Raw genomic sequence first — 17,121 nt, forward strand, 5'->3', positions numbered from 1 at the left:
ATACACTTGACATTTATGAGTATCATTCTACATTAGAGTAATCTCTAAAATAATAATAATAATAATGGGGATCTATGATTGCTCAATATTGTCCAGATCAAAGTTGGCTCATTTTTCTCCCCCCCTTTTTAAATTAAACTAATTTACAGCATCATAATCTCAACCTGATTTGTTAATTTTGGTTTGTTTGTTTTGTTTCCTGGCTTGTGAATCATCATACTAAAAAGATTATGCAAGCCAAGTTCCGTCCCGAGTTGTTCATTGAGGTGCCATAGATATAAATGAGGGCAGAACATGGTTAATTTTCCTAGTTAAAGAGAGAGATTGATGGATTTCAAGGGAACATTTGTTTTTAGCCAGCTGGATCATGACTGGTGTGTGGTCTTGAAGATGGCAGTATGTAGGAGAGAAATTCCCCAGGAAAAGTAATAATTTCTTATTATGTTGATTCTTTGGTTTTCTTTTAAGTTTTCAAATACGGTGCAATACTGGTTACAAGCAGTAATTTTTGATGTAATTTTAAATGATTAGGAATGTTTCCTAGGGCAAGCTACTAACTTGAGTTTAACTACCCAGATGGCCCATTCTCTGATAACTTGTTGGGTTAATGAAGCAGCTGAAATGTATGCTACTGAATAGGCAGATATGTTCTAATGCCATATCCAGAAGTGCACTCTACTGGCAGAATTCAGATCTGAAAAATCTCTTAAATGCTAAGCAAAATGTCTTACCATACTTCTCCTTGCTTCAGCAAATGCCCTTTTCTCCTCTTCTATGCGTCTTCTGGCTTCTTCTTCTGCTTTCCTCTTTTCTTCCTCTCTCCTCTGTCTTTCTAACTCCTCAAAGCTGAGTTTGAGTTTACCAGGACGGAACTCTTTAATAGAATTTTCATTGTCTTTATTTGCTTTCTCTTCGTTTGCCTTAAAAAAAAATTTTAAAATTTTTTTTACCCTTTTTGGCCCAGTGGGAAGAAAGAAAAGCTCCCTCTAGGAAATGTAAAAACTGCAGTCTATCTCAAAGCCCACACACTGAATACTTTAAAGTTTTAGATACTTAGGCACAATCTGGATAACTTTTCGAATTCTCCCTGAGGAACAGTTTAACACTACACGCTTATAAATCAAGAACAATATTACACAAGCAGGGCGTGAACTAAATAGCCAAAGTCATCTTTGATGTATACTCTTAAGGGCTGGATCATTTTGACATACCTAAACAGGCCTCAAAGGGGGTAACAATCCTGAAAATCTGAGTAATAAAACATGTCTCTGAATCTTGAATTATGCTGTTAGGTTCCTTTTCAGATATGTGAAATTAATAGACCTTTCATTTGTAGTAGAAATACTATGTATATGCACTGGACTGTAGTCTATTTGCATGTGAAGTGCTTTCCCTCAGTCCTGATTTGTTACAAAATAATATAGTAGCAGACTGTGAATTTTTATAAATAAACTACTACAATATATTAGCATTTTATTTTTGACCCAAATTGACAATGGTGCTTCTGTTCCTCCTTCAGAAAATGAAACTTGACTGACGAATGGAAATGAGGTGCTTTGATATCTTCATTGTTGCCCTTCTCCATTAGACACTGTCTGTAAAGAGAAGGCTGGGATTTGAAAACTCCAACTAAGAATGAAAGCAAGCAACTAAGAATTAATATTCCTTCAACTGCTGTATTCTACGGCGCGAATGAATCCATGAGCTATGATGGCATCACTGTTCAAGTTTGCTGCACATTCTAATCATCATGGCATGGAGCTGTCGCTCACGGAGTTGAGAAAATTATAGGACATCAGCTTTTCAGAATGATTAAATTACTGCATATCTATGGAAAGGGGAAAAATGGAAGGAAATAATTGAATTATCCCCTTTAAAAAACTCTGCAAAGGTACAACCAACAAAGGCAAGCGATTGGGAGGAAAATGGTAATTTATAACCAACTAAAGTTGAGTGTGTAGAAAGGGAAACACAATAAGAGCTTTTTTTTTTAATTGCAAATGTCACTTTTATACTAAAACTATATATTTCAGAATGTGGGTGAAAGGGTGGAACAAAGTATTGTTTAGGATAAGCACTGGATTTCTAAATGAAGAATACAGTATAATGTTGGAGAGCTGTGGTGTATAGGGTTGTTAGTAAGAGGAAAAGTTAAGCACCTGGAAAACAGAGCTGGACTTAAGCTACAGAATTTGGATTCAAGATCAGATATGGATTTTGACCCCATGCTCTCACTCACAAGTTCGGAGGCATTCTGATGCTGGGCTCCAACAATTTGGTTTTGGAAATGTTCAGGGTTTCAATTTTCTGAGCGTCTGTGTTTCCACAATTCTGTGCTGAATTAGGATCTTTAAAAAATGTTACTATAAAAACACCACATCAAGTGCAAGATGGTCACAATCTGCCCAAGAACAGTCTGGTATAATCAAGCTGTTTTTAGTTACCAGAAGTGTGTGGTCTATTAAATACCTAGAAATAAAATCTTGCATGTGCACTGAAATAAAAACCCCATTCACAAGTGCAAATACTGGTACGTACCTTCTGTGTGGGAGAACAATGGCATAAATAGTCATCTGAATGCACAGAAGTAAAATCTATGTTTAAATACAGAATTTTCTAAAGGTGGTCTCATTTTGTTGCAAATTATTAAGAAAATGTAGTTAAACTATCCAACGTACGTGATGCAAATACTCTAATGAAACAAATGTTATTGCTATAGACCAGAGTATCTAATTTATACAGAGGTCTACTGAATCTTAGATAAACCTAGCTTACAAAAATCTTTAGGGCAAAGGCTATATTATGGAGACATATCAGGCAGGAGTTGAGGGGAGAGAGAACAGGATTTTTTTTTCTATTTCTGACAACATATTAGGCTGACTTTCTCCAAGGCTTAATCTAGAGTGTAGTTATTTAAACCCTCTATAAAGAAAAGGAGTGATCCAACCTTTCCCTCCCCTCCTCTCTCTCCTGCTCCAGAGAGAAATCCTCAGTGATGAAGATAAACATGGTAGATAAACAAAAGAGATTAATAAGAAATAGCTCCAGACAATTGCCATGGAATGCTTTAATGTGTGAAAATACTGGTTATTCCAATGCTCCAAGTATCACTGAAGCTAGACAAAATGTAGAGAACACCAAATTTGTTAAATAATGTTTAGCCATGTGACTGAAAACCACTAGAAGGATGCTGATACCCACGAATGTGGTAAATTCATCTGGAGTAGTTTAAGTTCAATCAATATTTAATTAATTTAAAACTAAGAACTGGAGTTAATTTAAGAACAGAATAAAATCTGTTCATACTTTTATACAATTGCTTCAGTCCCAAAAAGATTAAAACATCCTGACACATGGAACTGGAGTATCCTATGATGCAGCTACATTTTGTAAGAATGAATATGACTGATAGCATGCTTTTAAGAAAAGGAAACTTCACTCCTACCAGTGGCTTGTTTAACTGACTATGCCAAGACTTAAATTAATTACTATCTAAAACAGTGATTTTCAAAGTTTGGATCACGACCCAGTACTGGGTCACAGAATGCAAGGCACTGGGTCACTTTGCTCAGCATCCACAAACCCTGGCAGCCAGCCAGTAAAAAACTAGTAGTTCCTACCTGTTCTGACACCGCACTGTGCCCCAGAAGTGGCCAGCAGGTCTGGCTCGTAGGCAGGGGGCCACGGAGGTTCTGTGCACTGCCCTTGCACTAAGCACTGGCTCTATACTTCCATTGGCCGGTTCCCAGCCAATGGGAGGTAGGGGGCGGTACCTGTGGGCGAGAGCCACACAGAGTTGCTTGTGTGCCTCTGCCTAGGAACCGGACCTTCTGGACGCTTCTGTGATACAACACAGTTCGCAGTGCCAGGATAGGCAGGAAGCCTGCCTCTGCACCCCGGCTGCGCTGCTGACCAGGGAGCCACAGGATATAAGTCTGCACCCAACCCCCTTGCCCCAGCCCTGAGCTCCCCTCCCACACCCTGAATCCTCATTTCTGGCCCCACTCCACAGCCCTCACCCCTGCACCCCAACCCACACCCCATCTGTTTGGTCACGGGCATCAACAACTTTCTTTAACTGGTTTGCCAGAAAAAAGTTTGAAAACTACTGATGTAGAACAATATCTAGGGCAGAAAGTATTTTTGAAACCGATGATACTGTCAGGTCTCAATCTTAACTGTTAAAAATTGAGAATCATGAGGTTAACAGTTTGAAACAATTCAGATGTAAAAAAACCCCTCAGATACATGAAGGAATGTAGTGTATTTTCTACACAAATAAGCATCCATTACTAGAAATGAATAATGCATCCATTTACCATTTGTTGTCTAGCTTCTTCAAAGGCACGTTTTTCCTCTTCCAAACGTTGTCTTGCCTCCTCCTCTGCTTGCCTTCTTTGATTTTCTTGTCTTTGTTTTTCCAGTTCTTCAAATGTAAATTTCAGTTTCCCAGGAGAAAGTGGTTCATTTGTTTCACTGCCTTCATCTTCATCCTGGATAACAAAAATGAAACTTAAATACAGTTTAAATATCAAACCTGTGTTTCCCAAGTATTTCTCATGATTTGTTTACCATGACAAATGAAAGACACTTGGCTTCCTTGAGGGATCGTTTTTGTTCCTCATATCTTATCCTCTTTTCTTCTTGCTTTCTTTTTTCTTCTTGTTCTCTCTCATTTCCTGGGTCTTCAAATTTTATTTTAATCTTTCCAGGTGTTTTGTTAGGTTTGACAGGCACTACTGTCACCAGCAGCGAATCATCACCTTCCTGTTGTTAATAATAAATTTGTTTCCATAAATATTGACTTTTTGGAGTAGTCTTTCCACATGCAGCTGCCACTGTTACCTGTGCTTCTCAAAACTGCCAACATAGTTATACTGAGACCAGAAGTAGGGACCAGAGCAAAACTCATTTTCTAGTGCTACTGACAGCCATTAGTTTTCTTCTGATAATAGAAGAGCATCAAGAGAATTTTATTTTAAATTGAAATGCGACTGGTAGCAAGTGTTCCTAGAACTCGTACAGTATCTTCATTGACAGTTGAACTGATCTACAATATTCATGGCTGACTGGAAAAAAGCTGCTGAAATTTTGCAGACATAATTGTAAATGCACCTCAGTTTTAAGGTGCTATAATCCATTTGGAAACAAGCTAATAGGGAATTTGCTTCCACACTCTCTCTTTCTCCAGAAACAAATTTGTGGTTTAAAAAATAGCATGTGAAGTAACTGCCAGTCCCTTCAGTCTTACTTGGGCAGAAGTCTGGGATCTATTACATCTATGTGCATGTTCAAGCTCCATGATATCTAGGACCGAGTCCTTAGTAATTTTTTTAAGTGACAGAAGTTGTGCAACATTTCAAAATGTCTGTTTAGAGCAACACTGACAACTCAAACATTTAAGACTTCTTTTGTATATAAAATCTATTGCTGTCTCGAGTGAATTTGAGCTATTGTCCAATACAAATTCATATGCAAAAATATCTTCTGTGATGTGGATTTACACAAAATATCACCATTAGAAGAGACTGTCTAGTAATTTAGACCCAAAATTTAGATTTAAGAAAACAAACGAACAAAAACCTTCAGTAGAAGTCTGACGATTACACTTTGTTTTGACACCTTAGTGAAAAATGGGTTTTTGGTGTCTAGCTTTTTTTAAAATTTAACATCCTCTTACAATGCTGGAACCTCACAGACAACAAGATTGTGCTAGCATATGTAAACCAGGGTGTTAAACTGACCAAACAAACCAGTTTAGCTACACTTTCCAAGCTGAAGTGCAATATGTAAATCAAAACACCATTAAAGTGATTATATACATTCTTTTTTTTAAAAAGAATCTAAAAATCTGTACTGTACTGTAACATTAAAAAAAAAAAAGAAGCTTGATACTATTCCTGTTTAATTTCAAGATTAAAAAAGGCAAAGAGCTTTTAAAGTTAGATTTTCAAAGCCACTGGTGCATTTAGAGGCCCATGTCCTGTGAGCATCAGAATCCTTTACATGGCTTTGAAAATGTAAGCCTTAGGTATTTTTTTTTTATTCCGACTTTAATGGTTGGTAAGTCATTCACCTTTAAACTTGTAATAAAGCTAGAATAAATTGGCCTCATAGATAGATAGCCACAAAATATATTGCCAAGATATTTTTCTCAGGCTTTTTTAGCCTTGTTACAGAATTTCAGTGCAAAATTAAGTGTATTTTTTATTTATCCAACCCCTATTAAAATAAAGCAGTGAATAAAAAAGTTAGGTGAATGTTTCTTTGAGGGAAAAAAAAAGTCCAATTACCTCTGATGCTGATTCAGTTCCTGTATTGTTTATGTCATCAATCTATTAAATGAGAATTTCACATAATTATGTTACTTTTGTTCTTTGCCTTAGATTTTCAAATATAAAATGGAAAATTAACTTGTGCATCAGTGATTATATGTATGTTGCATTTAAGTTTATGTATCTTTGGGGTGGGAGGGAAAGAGGGATACCATTCTGAATACTTTTTGATAGCTATGAGTTTTACCTGACATTAAATTTTAATGCCTAGGTTGTATGTCATGTTTTAACATACAGCAGTATTAATGTTGGAACAGATCTTGAGGCTTACTAGGTAAAAGCTTACTTTACTAGCTATGTAATCCTGGAAACAGAATTGAAACCTTGGGTATAGCATAGCAATCTTACTTAGCATCTTAGTGATAAACTAGTAAATACAGTGTAGATAAAGATATTTGTTTCCACATGCATTCCATAATTGTGCAAGAGAAGCTAAAGAAAATCTCATCTAATTTCATATCAAAGTGACCTTGTCCTTCCCTTGAGACAGTCCTCTTTCCTATATTCATATTCTTGACATTCGCTTCTATACAGTTTTACTACCTGAAATTAGTATAACTTCCTTCCAGAGTACAAATTTACATACCGTACTCCTACTTTTCAAAGTAAATAAACTCTAGAAGACCAAATCCTCCTGCTGAACTCTTAGTCAGCATTTTTTATTTTGTATGATTTTTTTTCTATTTCTGAATATTCAGAACAAGATAAATATACCTCCTGGGCTTTTTTTGCCAGTTCTCTCTGAATTTTCTTTTTCTCAATCATATCTTGTTCAATTCTGCGCTTTCTTTCCTCCTCCATCCTTTTTCTTTCTTCTTCTTGTCTCTGCTTCTCCATTTCTGCAAACTTCCCTTTAACAGTTCCTATGAACGTGCAATACAAAACTCAATAATTTGATCTAAATCTTCAACTCTGAAATTACATGGACTTTTAAACTGAGTCTCTTACCTGTCAGCTTTGGAACATAGGCTTTTTCTATTTTAGAAGACTTTGTTTCTTCTTCTTCATCAGAAGCAAGCAGTTCTTTCATCTAGTTGATTAAAAAGAGAAACTAGAATTGAACTGTTTTTAATCATTAGAAGACAAAATTTCAATATTATCATATAAAGTGTTCAAAAATAGTTTATCTACTAGATATTGAGTCCACTTATTTGAATTACAATGAAAAGTTCCAAAAATATTTTTAATTCTTATGATCAAGTGAATATTACAAAAAATGAAAAATATTTGCAAAGAAAATAACCTCCTGCTTTCTCCTGTTCCATTCTCTCTCTCTAACATACTGTTCTTTTCTTCTTTGCTTTTCATCTCTAGATCGCCTTTGATTTCTTTCTTCCCTTGCTTTCTGCATAGCTTCAAATTTATCCTTCACATCACCTTTGTGAAATTTGGGCACATAGGATTTTTGTACAGGTTTAGATGAAGAAAGCAGAATCTTTGTGAAGATAAAGAAGAAGCAAAGATGAGGAAAAGAAAGTTGAAACAGATGGAGAGAAATTGTATGATAGATTGGTTTAGACAGAATGAGATTTATTAAAACAAAATACATATGTGATCATGATTTTTGTGCCACTGGCTACTGTCTGCCAAGCATCTTAGCTATACTTTACCATTTTTTTAAAGTCATGAAGTAGTAATAAATATGAAGGAATAAACTGAGTTTTGTTGGACTTTAGCTGTATGAATCCCACTGATTTTAATGGAGGGCTACGTAGTTAAACCCTGGATTTTGAGAATGTACTCTTACAACATATGAAATTTAAAAAAAGATATATACATCTTTATATTGTTGCATTATACTCACACTGAAAGCAGAAATATATACTTGATTCTGCCTCTAGAAGCAAGACTGGGATTTAGATTTCAGGTATGCACAAAAACATGGGTATTAGCATCACAGTGTCTAATACATCTTTGGTTTCTTATGTAACATGTTTTACACCAGACATTGTTGAATCTTTACACATGGTGGCATTTTAAAAGAAAAAAATATAATTCTTCAATTTAAAAACTTAAACACATCATCAAAAACTAATTCCTTAAATACTGGGGTTGACCCAGCAATCCACTGGCTACACATGACAGCTGAGGAGCCAAGCTCCCTGGGCCAACAGAGATCTATTGTATATACGGCTGAAGAATTTTTAATGGGTATTTCTATGCTAACACTTTCCTCATCTGTATGCTTCTGCTGGCTCCAGTTAGTACATTATACCCACATCTTACAAATATTTGAGTGTCTGTCTCCTTTTACACTTTACTGCCAACAGAGTATGGTTGAATCAGATGAAAAACTGACTGAAAACATTGTTTCGTATTTGATGTACTTCGTATTTGAGTACATCACACACTGTATACTTGTTTTAACTCCTATCACTAAGTTATCTAGCTATCTAGCTAGTTATTTAAGTAACTTAATCCCAACATTTTCTAAAGATATTAAAATATTTTAATCTTCATCTTGAATCATGAATGGTAAAGGAAAGTGAATAAGGAAGTGTTATATACTCCTTCACATAACACATGAACCAAGGATCATCCAATTAATAGACATCAGGTTTAAAAAAAGCATAAGGAAGTACTTGTTCACACAACGCAGCATCAACCTGTAGAACTCATTGCCATTGGATGTTATGAAGGCCAGAAGTGTAACTGAGTTCAAAAAAGAATTAGATATGTTCATGGGGGATAGGTCCATCAATGGCTATTAGCCAAGATGGGCAGGGATGCAACCCTATGTTCTAGGTGTCCCTAAACCTTTGACTGTTAGAACCTGGGACAAGATGACAGGAGATGGATCACTCAATAAATCCCCCTGTTCTGTTTACTTCCTCTGAAGCACATGGCACCAGCCACTGTTGGAACACAGGATACAGGGATAGATGGAGCATTGGCTATTCTGGGTCAGACCATTCTTATGTTTTCCCACCTCTTTCCTCTTTTTTTCTGTCCTCTGAATTTTCAACGTTATGTTTCCTATTTTGTGATTCTCACTTCAGACATCCACTTCCAGCCTTTCAACAAAAGCTAGTATTTAATGCATTCTGGTTTTTCTATAATAGCAAGAACCCCTTTAACATATTCCAGTAAATTATAACCACCTTACATTCCTTAATCAAACTGTTCTTTTCAAGGGCTTCTCTGTTGCCTTAAGATACAGGGTGCATTCCCATTCTTTTCCTAGAACTTATGCTCCTACCCATTTGCTGCTTACCAGTCAGAAAAAAGCATCAATCTTGTCTTTTGTCAGTATCACTTGTAAGTTACTACAGAACTTTGATTATTTTAAACTTGATACATACCTCAGTCTTCTGTACAATGTCATTCATGGTGTTGTTGTTCTGTGATCTGGCACCTGACCCGTCTGATATCTGGGTTTCTATTTCTACCTGTAAGAAATTTCTGCAGATTTATTACCAGCTTAGGAAGACTCACTCGTTAGTAAAAATTTCAACTATCTTTGTAGAAAAGAAAGTTAGTCCAAATTTAAGCTTGGTGCACCACAACTTAATTTGGCCCTCCTGAGTGAAGATAAATGAAAGTGTACCGAGCATGCAATGGTACTGAAATGCAGTGGCTACAATTCACTATTTGAACTTCACTCGTTACGGATTCACCTACATAAATTATCATGATATTTAGCTTATATGTGATAGCCCTGACAATTATTAATACAAATAAACTGTCGATTAATCAGTTAACTGACAATTAACTACAAAAAATTGCAATAAAAAATAAATCGTGATTGATCGTAGTTTTAATTGCACTGTTAAACATTAGAATACCAATTGAAATGTATTAAATATTTTGGATGTTTTTCTACATTTTCATATATATTATATTCTGTGTTGTAACTGAAATCAAACTGTAAATTTTTTTTATTATAAATATTTGCACTGTAAAAATTAAACAAAATAAATAGTATTTTTTAAATTCACCTTATACAAGTACTGTAGTGCAATCTCTTTGTTGTGAAAGTGTAACTTACAAATGTAGATTTTTTTTTGTTACATAACTACACTCAAAAACAAAAAATGTAAAACTTCAGAGCCTACAAGTCCACTTAGTCCTACTTCTTATTCAGCCAATCACTAAGACAAACAAGCTGGTTTACATTTACAGGAGATAATGCTGCCCTCTTCTTATTTACAATGTCACCACAAAGTGAGAACAAGCAATTGTGTGGCACTTTTGTAGCTGGTATTGCATGGTACTTCCGTGTCAGATATGCTAAACATTCGTATGCCCCACCATGCTTCGGCCACCATTCCAGAGGACATGCTTCCATGCTAATGACGCGTGTTAAAAAAATGTGTTGTTAAATTTGTGATTGAACTCCTAGTGGGGAGAATTGTATATCCTCTGCTCTGTTTTACCAGCATTCTGCCATATATTTCATGTTATAGCGGTCTCGGATGATGACTCAGCACATGTTCATTTTAAGAACACTTTCACTGCAGATTTGACAAAACACACAGAAGGTACCAGTGTGAAATTTCTAAAGATAGCTATAGCACTCAACCCAAGGTTTAAGAATCTGAAGTGCTGTCCAAAAATCTAAGAGGTATGAGGCGTGGAGCATGCTCCCAGAAGTCTTAAAAGAGCAACACTCTGATGCAGAAACTACAGAACCCAAACCAACAAAAAAGAAAGCTGCTTTGGATTGTTATTGAGCAAAACCCATCATGAGCAAGGATACGTGTCCCCTGGAATGGCGGCTGAAGAACGAAGGGACATATGAATCTTTAGCGCATCTGGAATGTAAATATCTTGTGACGGAGGCTACAATGGTGCCATGAGAATGCCTGTTCTCACTTTCAGGTGACACTGTAAACAAGACACGTGTAGCATTATCTCCTGCAAATATAAACAAACTTGTTTGTCTGAGTGATTGGCTGAACAAGAAGTAGGACTGAGTGGACTTGCAGGCTCTAAAATTTTACATTGTTTTATTTTTGAATGCAGTTTTTTTTGTACATAATTCTACATTTGTAAGTTCAAGTTCCATGATAAAGAGATTACACTACAGTACTTGTATTAGGTGTATTGAAAAATACTATTTATTTTGATTTTTACTGTGCAAATATTTGTAATAAAAATAAATATAAAGTGAGCACTGTACACTTTGTATTCTATATTGTAACTGAAATCAATATATTTGAAAATGTAGAAAACATCCAAAAATATTTAAATAAATGGTATTCAATTACTGTTCAATCATGCAGTTAATTTGTTTAATCACTTGACAGCCCTAATAATTGTATTTATTATTATCATTAATGGGACAGAAGGATGGTTCAGTGTTTAGGGTGCTAGCCTGGGTCTCGAGACACCCAGGTTTAATTCCCTGTTCTGGCACAGATTTCCTGACTGTTTGACGCTGGGCAAGTCACTTCAGACTAGATCTTTCAAAGGTACCTAGGTGACAAACTACTGCTGATTTAAATGGAAGTTGGGTGCTTAAGTAACTTTGAGGATCTGGGCCTCAGTCGGTTTGCATCTCAGTTCCACATCTGTAAAAGGGGAACATTAGTACCTCCCTGTCTCCCAGGGCTGTTGTGAAGATAAAGACAGTGAGGTACTCATATAGTACAGTGAAGAGGGTTGGACATAGTACCTTAGGAAGACAGAATGCTGTACCAGGTAACTGAGTGTGAGCTAAGACCTCTAACACACTTTAAAGATTACAGCATTTCATATTTTAAAACAAGCTATATTCATGTTACTCCATTCAAATTGTGAATTAGCTCAAGTGAACAAAATGAAAAATAATGAATACATTACAAAATGTGCTTACCCTCCCTTATTCTGACAATTTATTTATCTGTATGTGACCAATGATAATTAATATATATTATGAAAATAATGAGGTTTCTGAAGTGAAACACTCAGGGGCCAGGACCAAGACACGCCAAGTTAACAACCTTCATCTGTAGAATTTGCTACCCCTGGAGATCAGTACAGTCCTTGACCTAGACACCTCCAGAACGGATAGCAGATCAGTTTTTCACACAATCTTTCCGCAATGACAAAGATGAAAGAAGTCTGAATGGTTATGTCTGGAATAGTGAGTGAAGCTTAGGAACACACACAAATGAAAGGAGTAGAGGGATGTTATGTGGAAGGTGCCTAACTTCTACGGCAGGTGCATTTAAAAAGCATAGATATTATTTGGAGGAAAGATTGTCTCCGAGTCCTTTCAATTACTGATTTCTCTTCAGATACTGCCAACTGTAGTAATGGTATCAGGGACATGAACAAGTACCTATTAAGCTACCTTTATTCCACAGAGCACACTGTACATCTGTTTGGTAATGAAGAAAAGTACTTATCAATCTGGGCTGGATAAGTGAATAATCTACATATAAAAGACTATATCCCACCAGCACACTAACAAATTGTAGCATTTTTATATCGTGTGCACATAACTGTGACCTGTAATTGCTGACCACAGCAACTGTACTTGTCAACGTAAGAAAAAAAAACCACGCAAAGACAGATTTATTCCATTGTGGCTCTTCAGTGAGAGGTTTTTATTTTCTTTGCAACAGACCATATATGAAGCTTTGGTGTTGAAATGCAAACTGACATCTGTGCACGCTTTACTAGTATGAAAAGCCACACTAGTTAACGTAAGCAGAGATAAAAAACCTCAGGAGCAAGCAAAACAATCTAATGCTAAAGATAGTGTAAGTGCAATGCCAGTAAAAGGCATGACCAAAAATGGTGGTGTTCCCTAATCTAGAAGTCAAACCAAGTAGTCTGTGAATGAGCTAACTGTGATTATATGTGGTAGAAAAAAGGTTAAAAGTCAATAAACCTTGCTCAGTTTTATTCAAGCTCACATCAAGCATCTCAACTGGAGTTTTACCATTAAGCGTTCTTATCTATAGTTGTGTTGTCACATTCTGTAAAACTACTCTGTGCGTGTGCCAACTGTAATTTGTTCATGCTTGGCTGTTTCTGAGAACTACCATCCGTACGTATTCATTTTCTGTATCAGTGGCCTCATCTATAGAGTTTTCAAATACTACTACCTTTCCAGCAAAAACTTAAAGATATCTCTAGGAATGTGTTAGCACAGTTTTAAAACTTTGCATGTGGGACCAAATAGGCTGTTGAGGCTATAACCAGAAGTAATTTTTTTCTTGTGAATTCCTTATTTCCTGAAGCAGCACATTAGGTCTTATGGGTAGCATCTGTGAAAATCAAGTTTATTTGATTAAAACCACATAATACTCATCATTGCATAGTACAGTTTGATTTTTTTCATTACACATTTTCTTAAACCATGCTTTTCAATATAATGACTTACAAAATAAGGCCTCAGTCCTGCAATGAATTCCACGTGAGCCCAGGGGTCTGCCTATGCTTAGCTCATTGCTGGATTGGGGCCGAAGCCTCTCTTCATGAAACTGCTATAATTTGTTATATAATTTTTTTAAACACTATTCTATATTTTAGCTTTTTAACTTAAAAAACATTAATGGAAATAGTTTTATAAAACTAAATATTTCTCTGCAGTATTTGTAAGCAACAAAACACTGCAATGCTATTAAAAGCAAGCAGAATGTCAACCTGGCTAGTCTATTTTCATTGCCCGAAATGACTGAAATGCAAGAAGCAGAACAATTCCTACAACAATCTAGACTTCAATGTTTAAAGTTTTTTTTAATAATGAAGATGGTGTTAGGAACACAGGCACTTGAATCTGTTTTTTAAAACAGCTGGTTTCAGCTGGTCAGTGTTCCTTCTCAGCTCTTGATGATGATGGATATAAATATATTTATTACAGTGATCAATACTTTAAAATCTATGGAAATAAGACTTTTAGTTAACAAAGGTCTACTAAAGCAGGCTGTAAGCTCCCTACTCATCTCTTTACTCATGAATAAATAATTTTAATAATGAATGTGGATCCTTACGGCTTCATAAAGTAGTAACCACTAGTTTTCAATATAAAGCATTTAAAAAAATTATCCTGGAACCTTAAATGCCTACGGATGCTACTATATCTTAGACTAATATGGAATTCTGATATGCTAATGGATGGTCTTGTAGACCACAGTAGTTACAACAACAAGAAACAACAGTATTAGGCACAGTGATTCTGCTGTGGTTTATAAAAACAAAAAACTTTCCACCAACTTCAGTTCATTAGGAGTGTTGGGTACATATCCTCTGACAGGATCGGGACCTCTAACGAACTCAAATGTAACCACTCTTAAACCAAGTATTTTTTATCAGCCTTGCCAAATGAAAGTTAATACATTAAAAATACCAAATACCCTACTCATGGACTGATAAAAGGCAGGCATGTGAGTTTATCAGAGTTATTTGAACTGTTGAATAAAAACAAAAAAAGTACTCAAATCAGCTGTAGTTTCCATTTGGACTGCCTGTCTGTAAGTTGGTGATAGCATGTTCTAATTCTGTTGTGTCTAGAAATGCTCTAGATGCTTCTCGCAAACATTTTTGTGGTATCTGGATTCCTGCAAACTTTAGCAGGTGCCAGTTTACCCTTTGAGCATTTGTTTTAGGGTATATCTCATGCTGTTTTCTTAGTGTCCTCAACTGGCAACCCTGTTGTGATAAGCATGGCCTGTTCTGTTTGCTTAAAGCCATTTTTCCAGGTGGATCTTGATATCCAAGATCCACCTGGGAAAGTCAGGAAAAGAAACATCACACCCCAACCCACCAACCTTGTTTCTTATTTGGCAGCTTTGGAACTAGCACATTCATGTGTTATGTTTAAAATACAAATAAATACAGCTAAATCAGTTTTTACCACAAGCATTTAACAGAAACGTAAAACAATCATTAAGAACATTCAAAAATTGACACAACTATTCAACTTTTGTTCTCCTTTGCCCTACAAAACCTTTGGAAGTCAGACGGACCTTTCAGTGTACCCTGAAAGTCACCAAATCTAGGCTCTGGAGGAAGAGGGTTCCAAAGATGACCTTGCACTACTTTTCTGTCAGCTGACATACTCCCAACCACCTTAATACATGTAACTGGTTATATACTCTATATGTGACTTCCCTTTAAAATACTCTGGAAATTGCAGCTAGTAGAGAATGCAACTGCTTACTATGTAGGTTTTGGCATAGGTAGCACATTACATTTATGTACCACCCTCAGCTCCATTAAAGGTTTTTGAATATTTAAAAATGCTTTTAAATTTGGGCCTTATCGATGTTCAAGACTATTTTGAGAGAGTCTAGGGAAGCTACCATTAGCTGAACACCTCAATTTTACATTGACAAAGGCACGGCTGAATACAGTGAGGTCCATATTCAGAAAGTCCGCAATCTTCTTACTTAAGAAAACATGTCGGAAAAACACCACTGGCAACTACTACTATTTGACCATTCAGATGCAGATCCAACAAGACTCCATGTTGTGAGCCTGAAAAATGGCAGGCATATTTCTGTTAGGGGGAACACTGATATAAGTACCATTTAGGGTTGCCACCTTTCTAATTCCTGGTAATCGGACCCTGAGGCCTCACCCCCTATCCCACCTCTGCTCCACCTCTTTCCCTGAGGCCCCACCCCCTTCACTCGCTGGATTGTCTCAAGGACCTGGTCTGTGAAGGTAGTGTAAGGTGCCCTTGAAGTAGTAGTAGAAATAAATCGGGAACCTGACAACCCTAAATGGCACCCAGAAACAGAAATCAAAAACTAGACTGTCCAGGTAAAAACCAGATGGGTAGCAACTCTAGTGCCATTTCTTTCAGTTGCTTCTCCATCCTATAAGTATCACTTTACCCTTAATCTAAATTTCACACACAGCTAGATGGCTCTAATCCAATTACTGCAATTACTTTTTGATGCTGGGTAAATCATTATACTCCACTATCTATGTCGGAAGATACACCTCTACCTCGATATAATGTTGTCCTTGGGAGCCAAACAATCTTACCACGTTATAGCAGCCCTCCTCTCCCCCGCCCCCCGGAGGACTGCTTTACCACATTATATCCAAATTCGTGTTATATTGGGTGGTGTTATAGCAAGGTAGCGGTGTATGAAGATATAAAGCAGTACATCTGTTGCATGCTAAATACATTTCAGCCCACAGTTGCACTCCTAATAACATCCTATATACCTGAACAGAAACTGTGACAAAACTGAATACTGTTTGATGCCTGAGAGAGCATTTGTCTGATACTACCCTCTAGGATCTTTCAGAAGGAAGGAACAGAGCTACTTCCTCACCATTTCCAAGCGGGGCAGATCAAAGCACTATGGAACTTTTCATGCACAGCAACAGACTCCACGCAGATACTCCATGTGTGACAGTCTAATCCAGGGGCAGGCAACCTATGGCATGCGTGCCAAAGGCGGCACGCGAGCTGATTTTCAGTGGCACTCACACTGCCTGGGTCTTGGCCACCAGTTCGAGGGGCTCTGCATTTTAATTTAATTTTAAATGAAGCTTCTTAAACATTTTAAAAACCTTATTTACTCTACATACAACAATGGTTTAGTTATATATTATTGACTTACAGAAAGAGACCTTCTAAAAATGTTAAAATGTATTACTGGCACGCGAAATCTTAAATTACAGTGAATAAATGAAGACTCTGCACAGCACTTCTGAAAGGTTGCCGACCCTGGTCTAATCTGAGGTAGATTTACAACCCAACTTGCTGCATGCGAACTGTTTATATAAATAAGCCCTTTACATGTTTTTGCTTGGACCTACACATAAGTAAGCTACCCCTCATGAGCAACAATATTAGATGAAGGATCCTTCAGATTGGCCTTATCACTAGGAA

At 36.5% G+C, this 17,121-nt stretch overlaps 2 protein-coding genes across 9 annotated transcripts in view; one reads left to right on the plus strand and one right to left on the minus strand.

Moving 5' to 3' along the window:
• FUBP1 (far upstream element binding protein 1) overlaps positions 1-2,853 on the plus strand; it is a 56,153-nt gene extending 53,300 nt beyond the window's left edge. The window contains exon 22 of the mRNA XM_030573484.1: positions 1,520-2,853. Within this exon, the coding sequence (XP_030429344.1) occupies positions 1,520-1,537 (18 nt within the window). The 3' untranslated portion in view covers positions 1,538-2,853. The remainder of the gene's footprint in view (positions 1-1,519) is intronic.
• Positions 1-17,121, minus strand: part of NEXN (nexilin F-actin binding protein) — a 39,407-nt gene that overhangs the window by 15,716 nt on the left and 6,570 nt on the right. For 3 of the 8 annotated variants that reach the window (XM_030573496.1, XM_030573490.1, XM_030573491.1), the window contains exons 2-9: positions 9,638-9,724; positions 7,579-7,770; positions 7,284-7,365; positions 7,050-7,198; positions 6,294-6,335; positions 4,573-4,767; positions 4,320-4,493; positions 732-920 (exon numbers count right to left, since the gene is read on the minus strand). In XM_030573496.1, coding sequence (XP_030429356.1) covers positions 732-920; positions 4,320-4,493; positions 4,573-4,767; positions 6,294-6,335; positions 7,050-7,198; positions 7,284-7,365; positions 7,579-7,770; positions 9,638-9,664 — 1,050 coding nt within the window. In that variant the 5' untranslated portion in view covers positions 9,665-9,724. The remainder of the gene's footprint in view (positions 1-731; positions 921-4,319; positions 4,494-4,572; positions 4,768-6,293; positions 6,336-7,049; positions 7,199-7,283; positions 7,366-7,578; positions 7,771-9,637; positions 9,725-17,121) is intronic. The other 5 variants (XM_030573494.1, XM_030573498.1, XM_030573493.1 and 2 more) reach the window with 4 other exon arrangements.

The sequence above is a fragment of the Gopherus evgoodei genome, chromosome 8 (assembly GCF_007399415.2).
Source record: "Gopherus evgoodei ecotype Sinaloan lineage chromosome 8, rGopEvg1_v1.p, whole genome shotgun sequence".
In the NCBI taxonomy this organism is placed as follows: domain Eukaryota; kingdom Metazoa; phylum Chordata; order Testudines; family Testudinidae; genus Gopherus; species Gopherus evgoodei.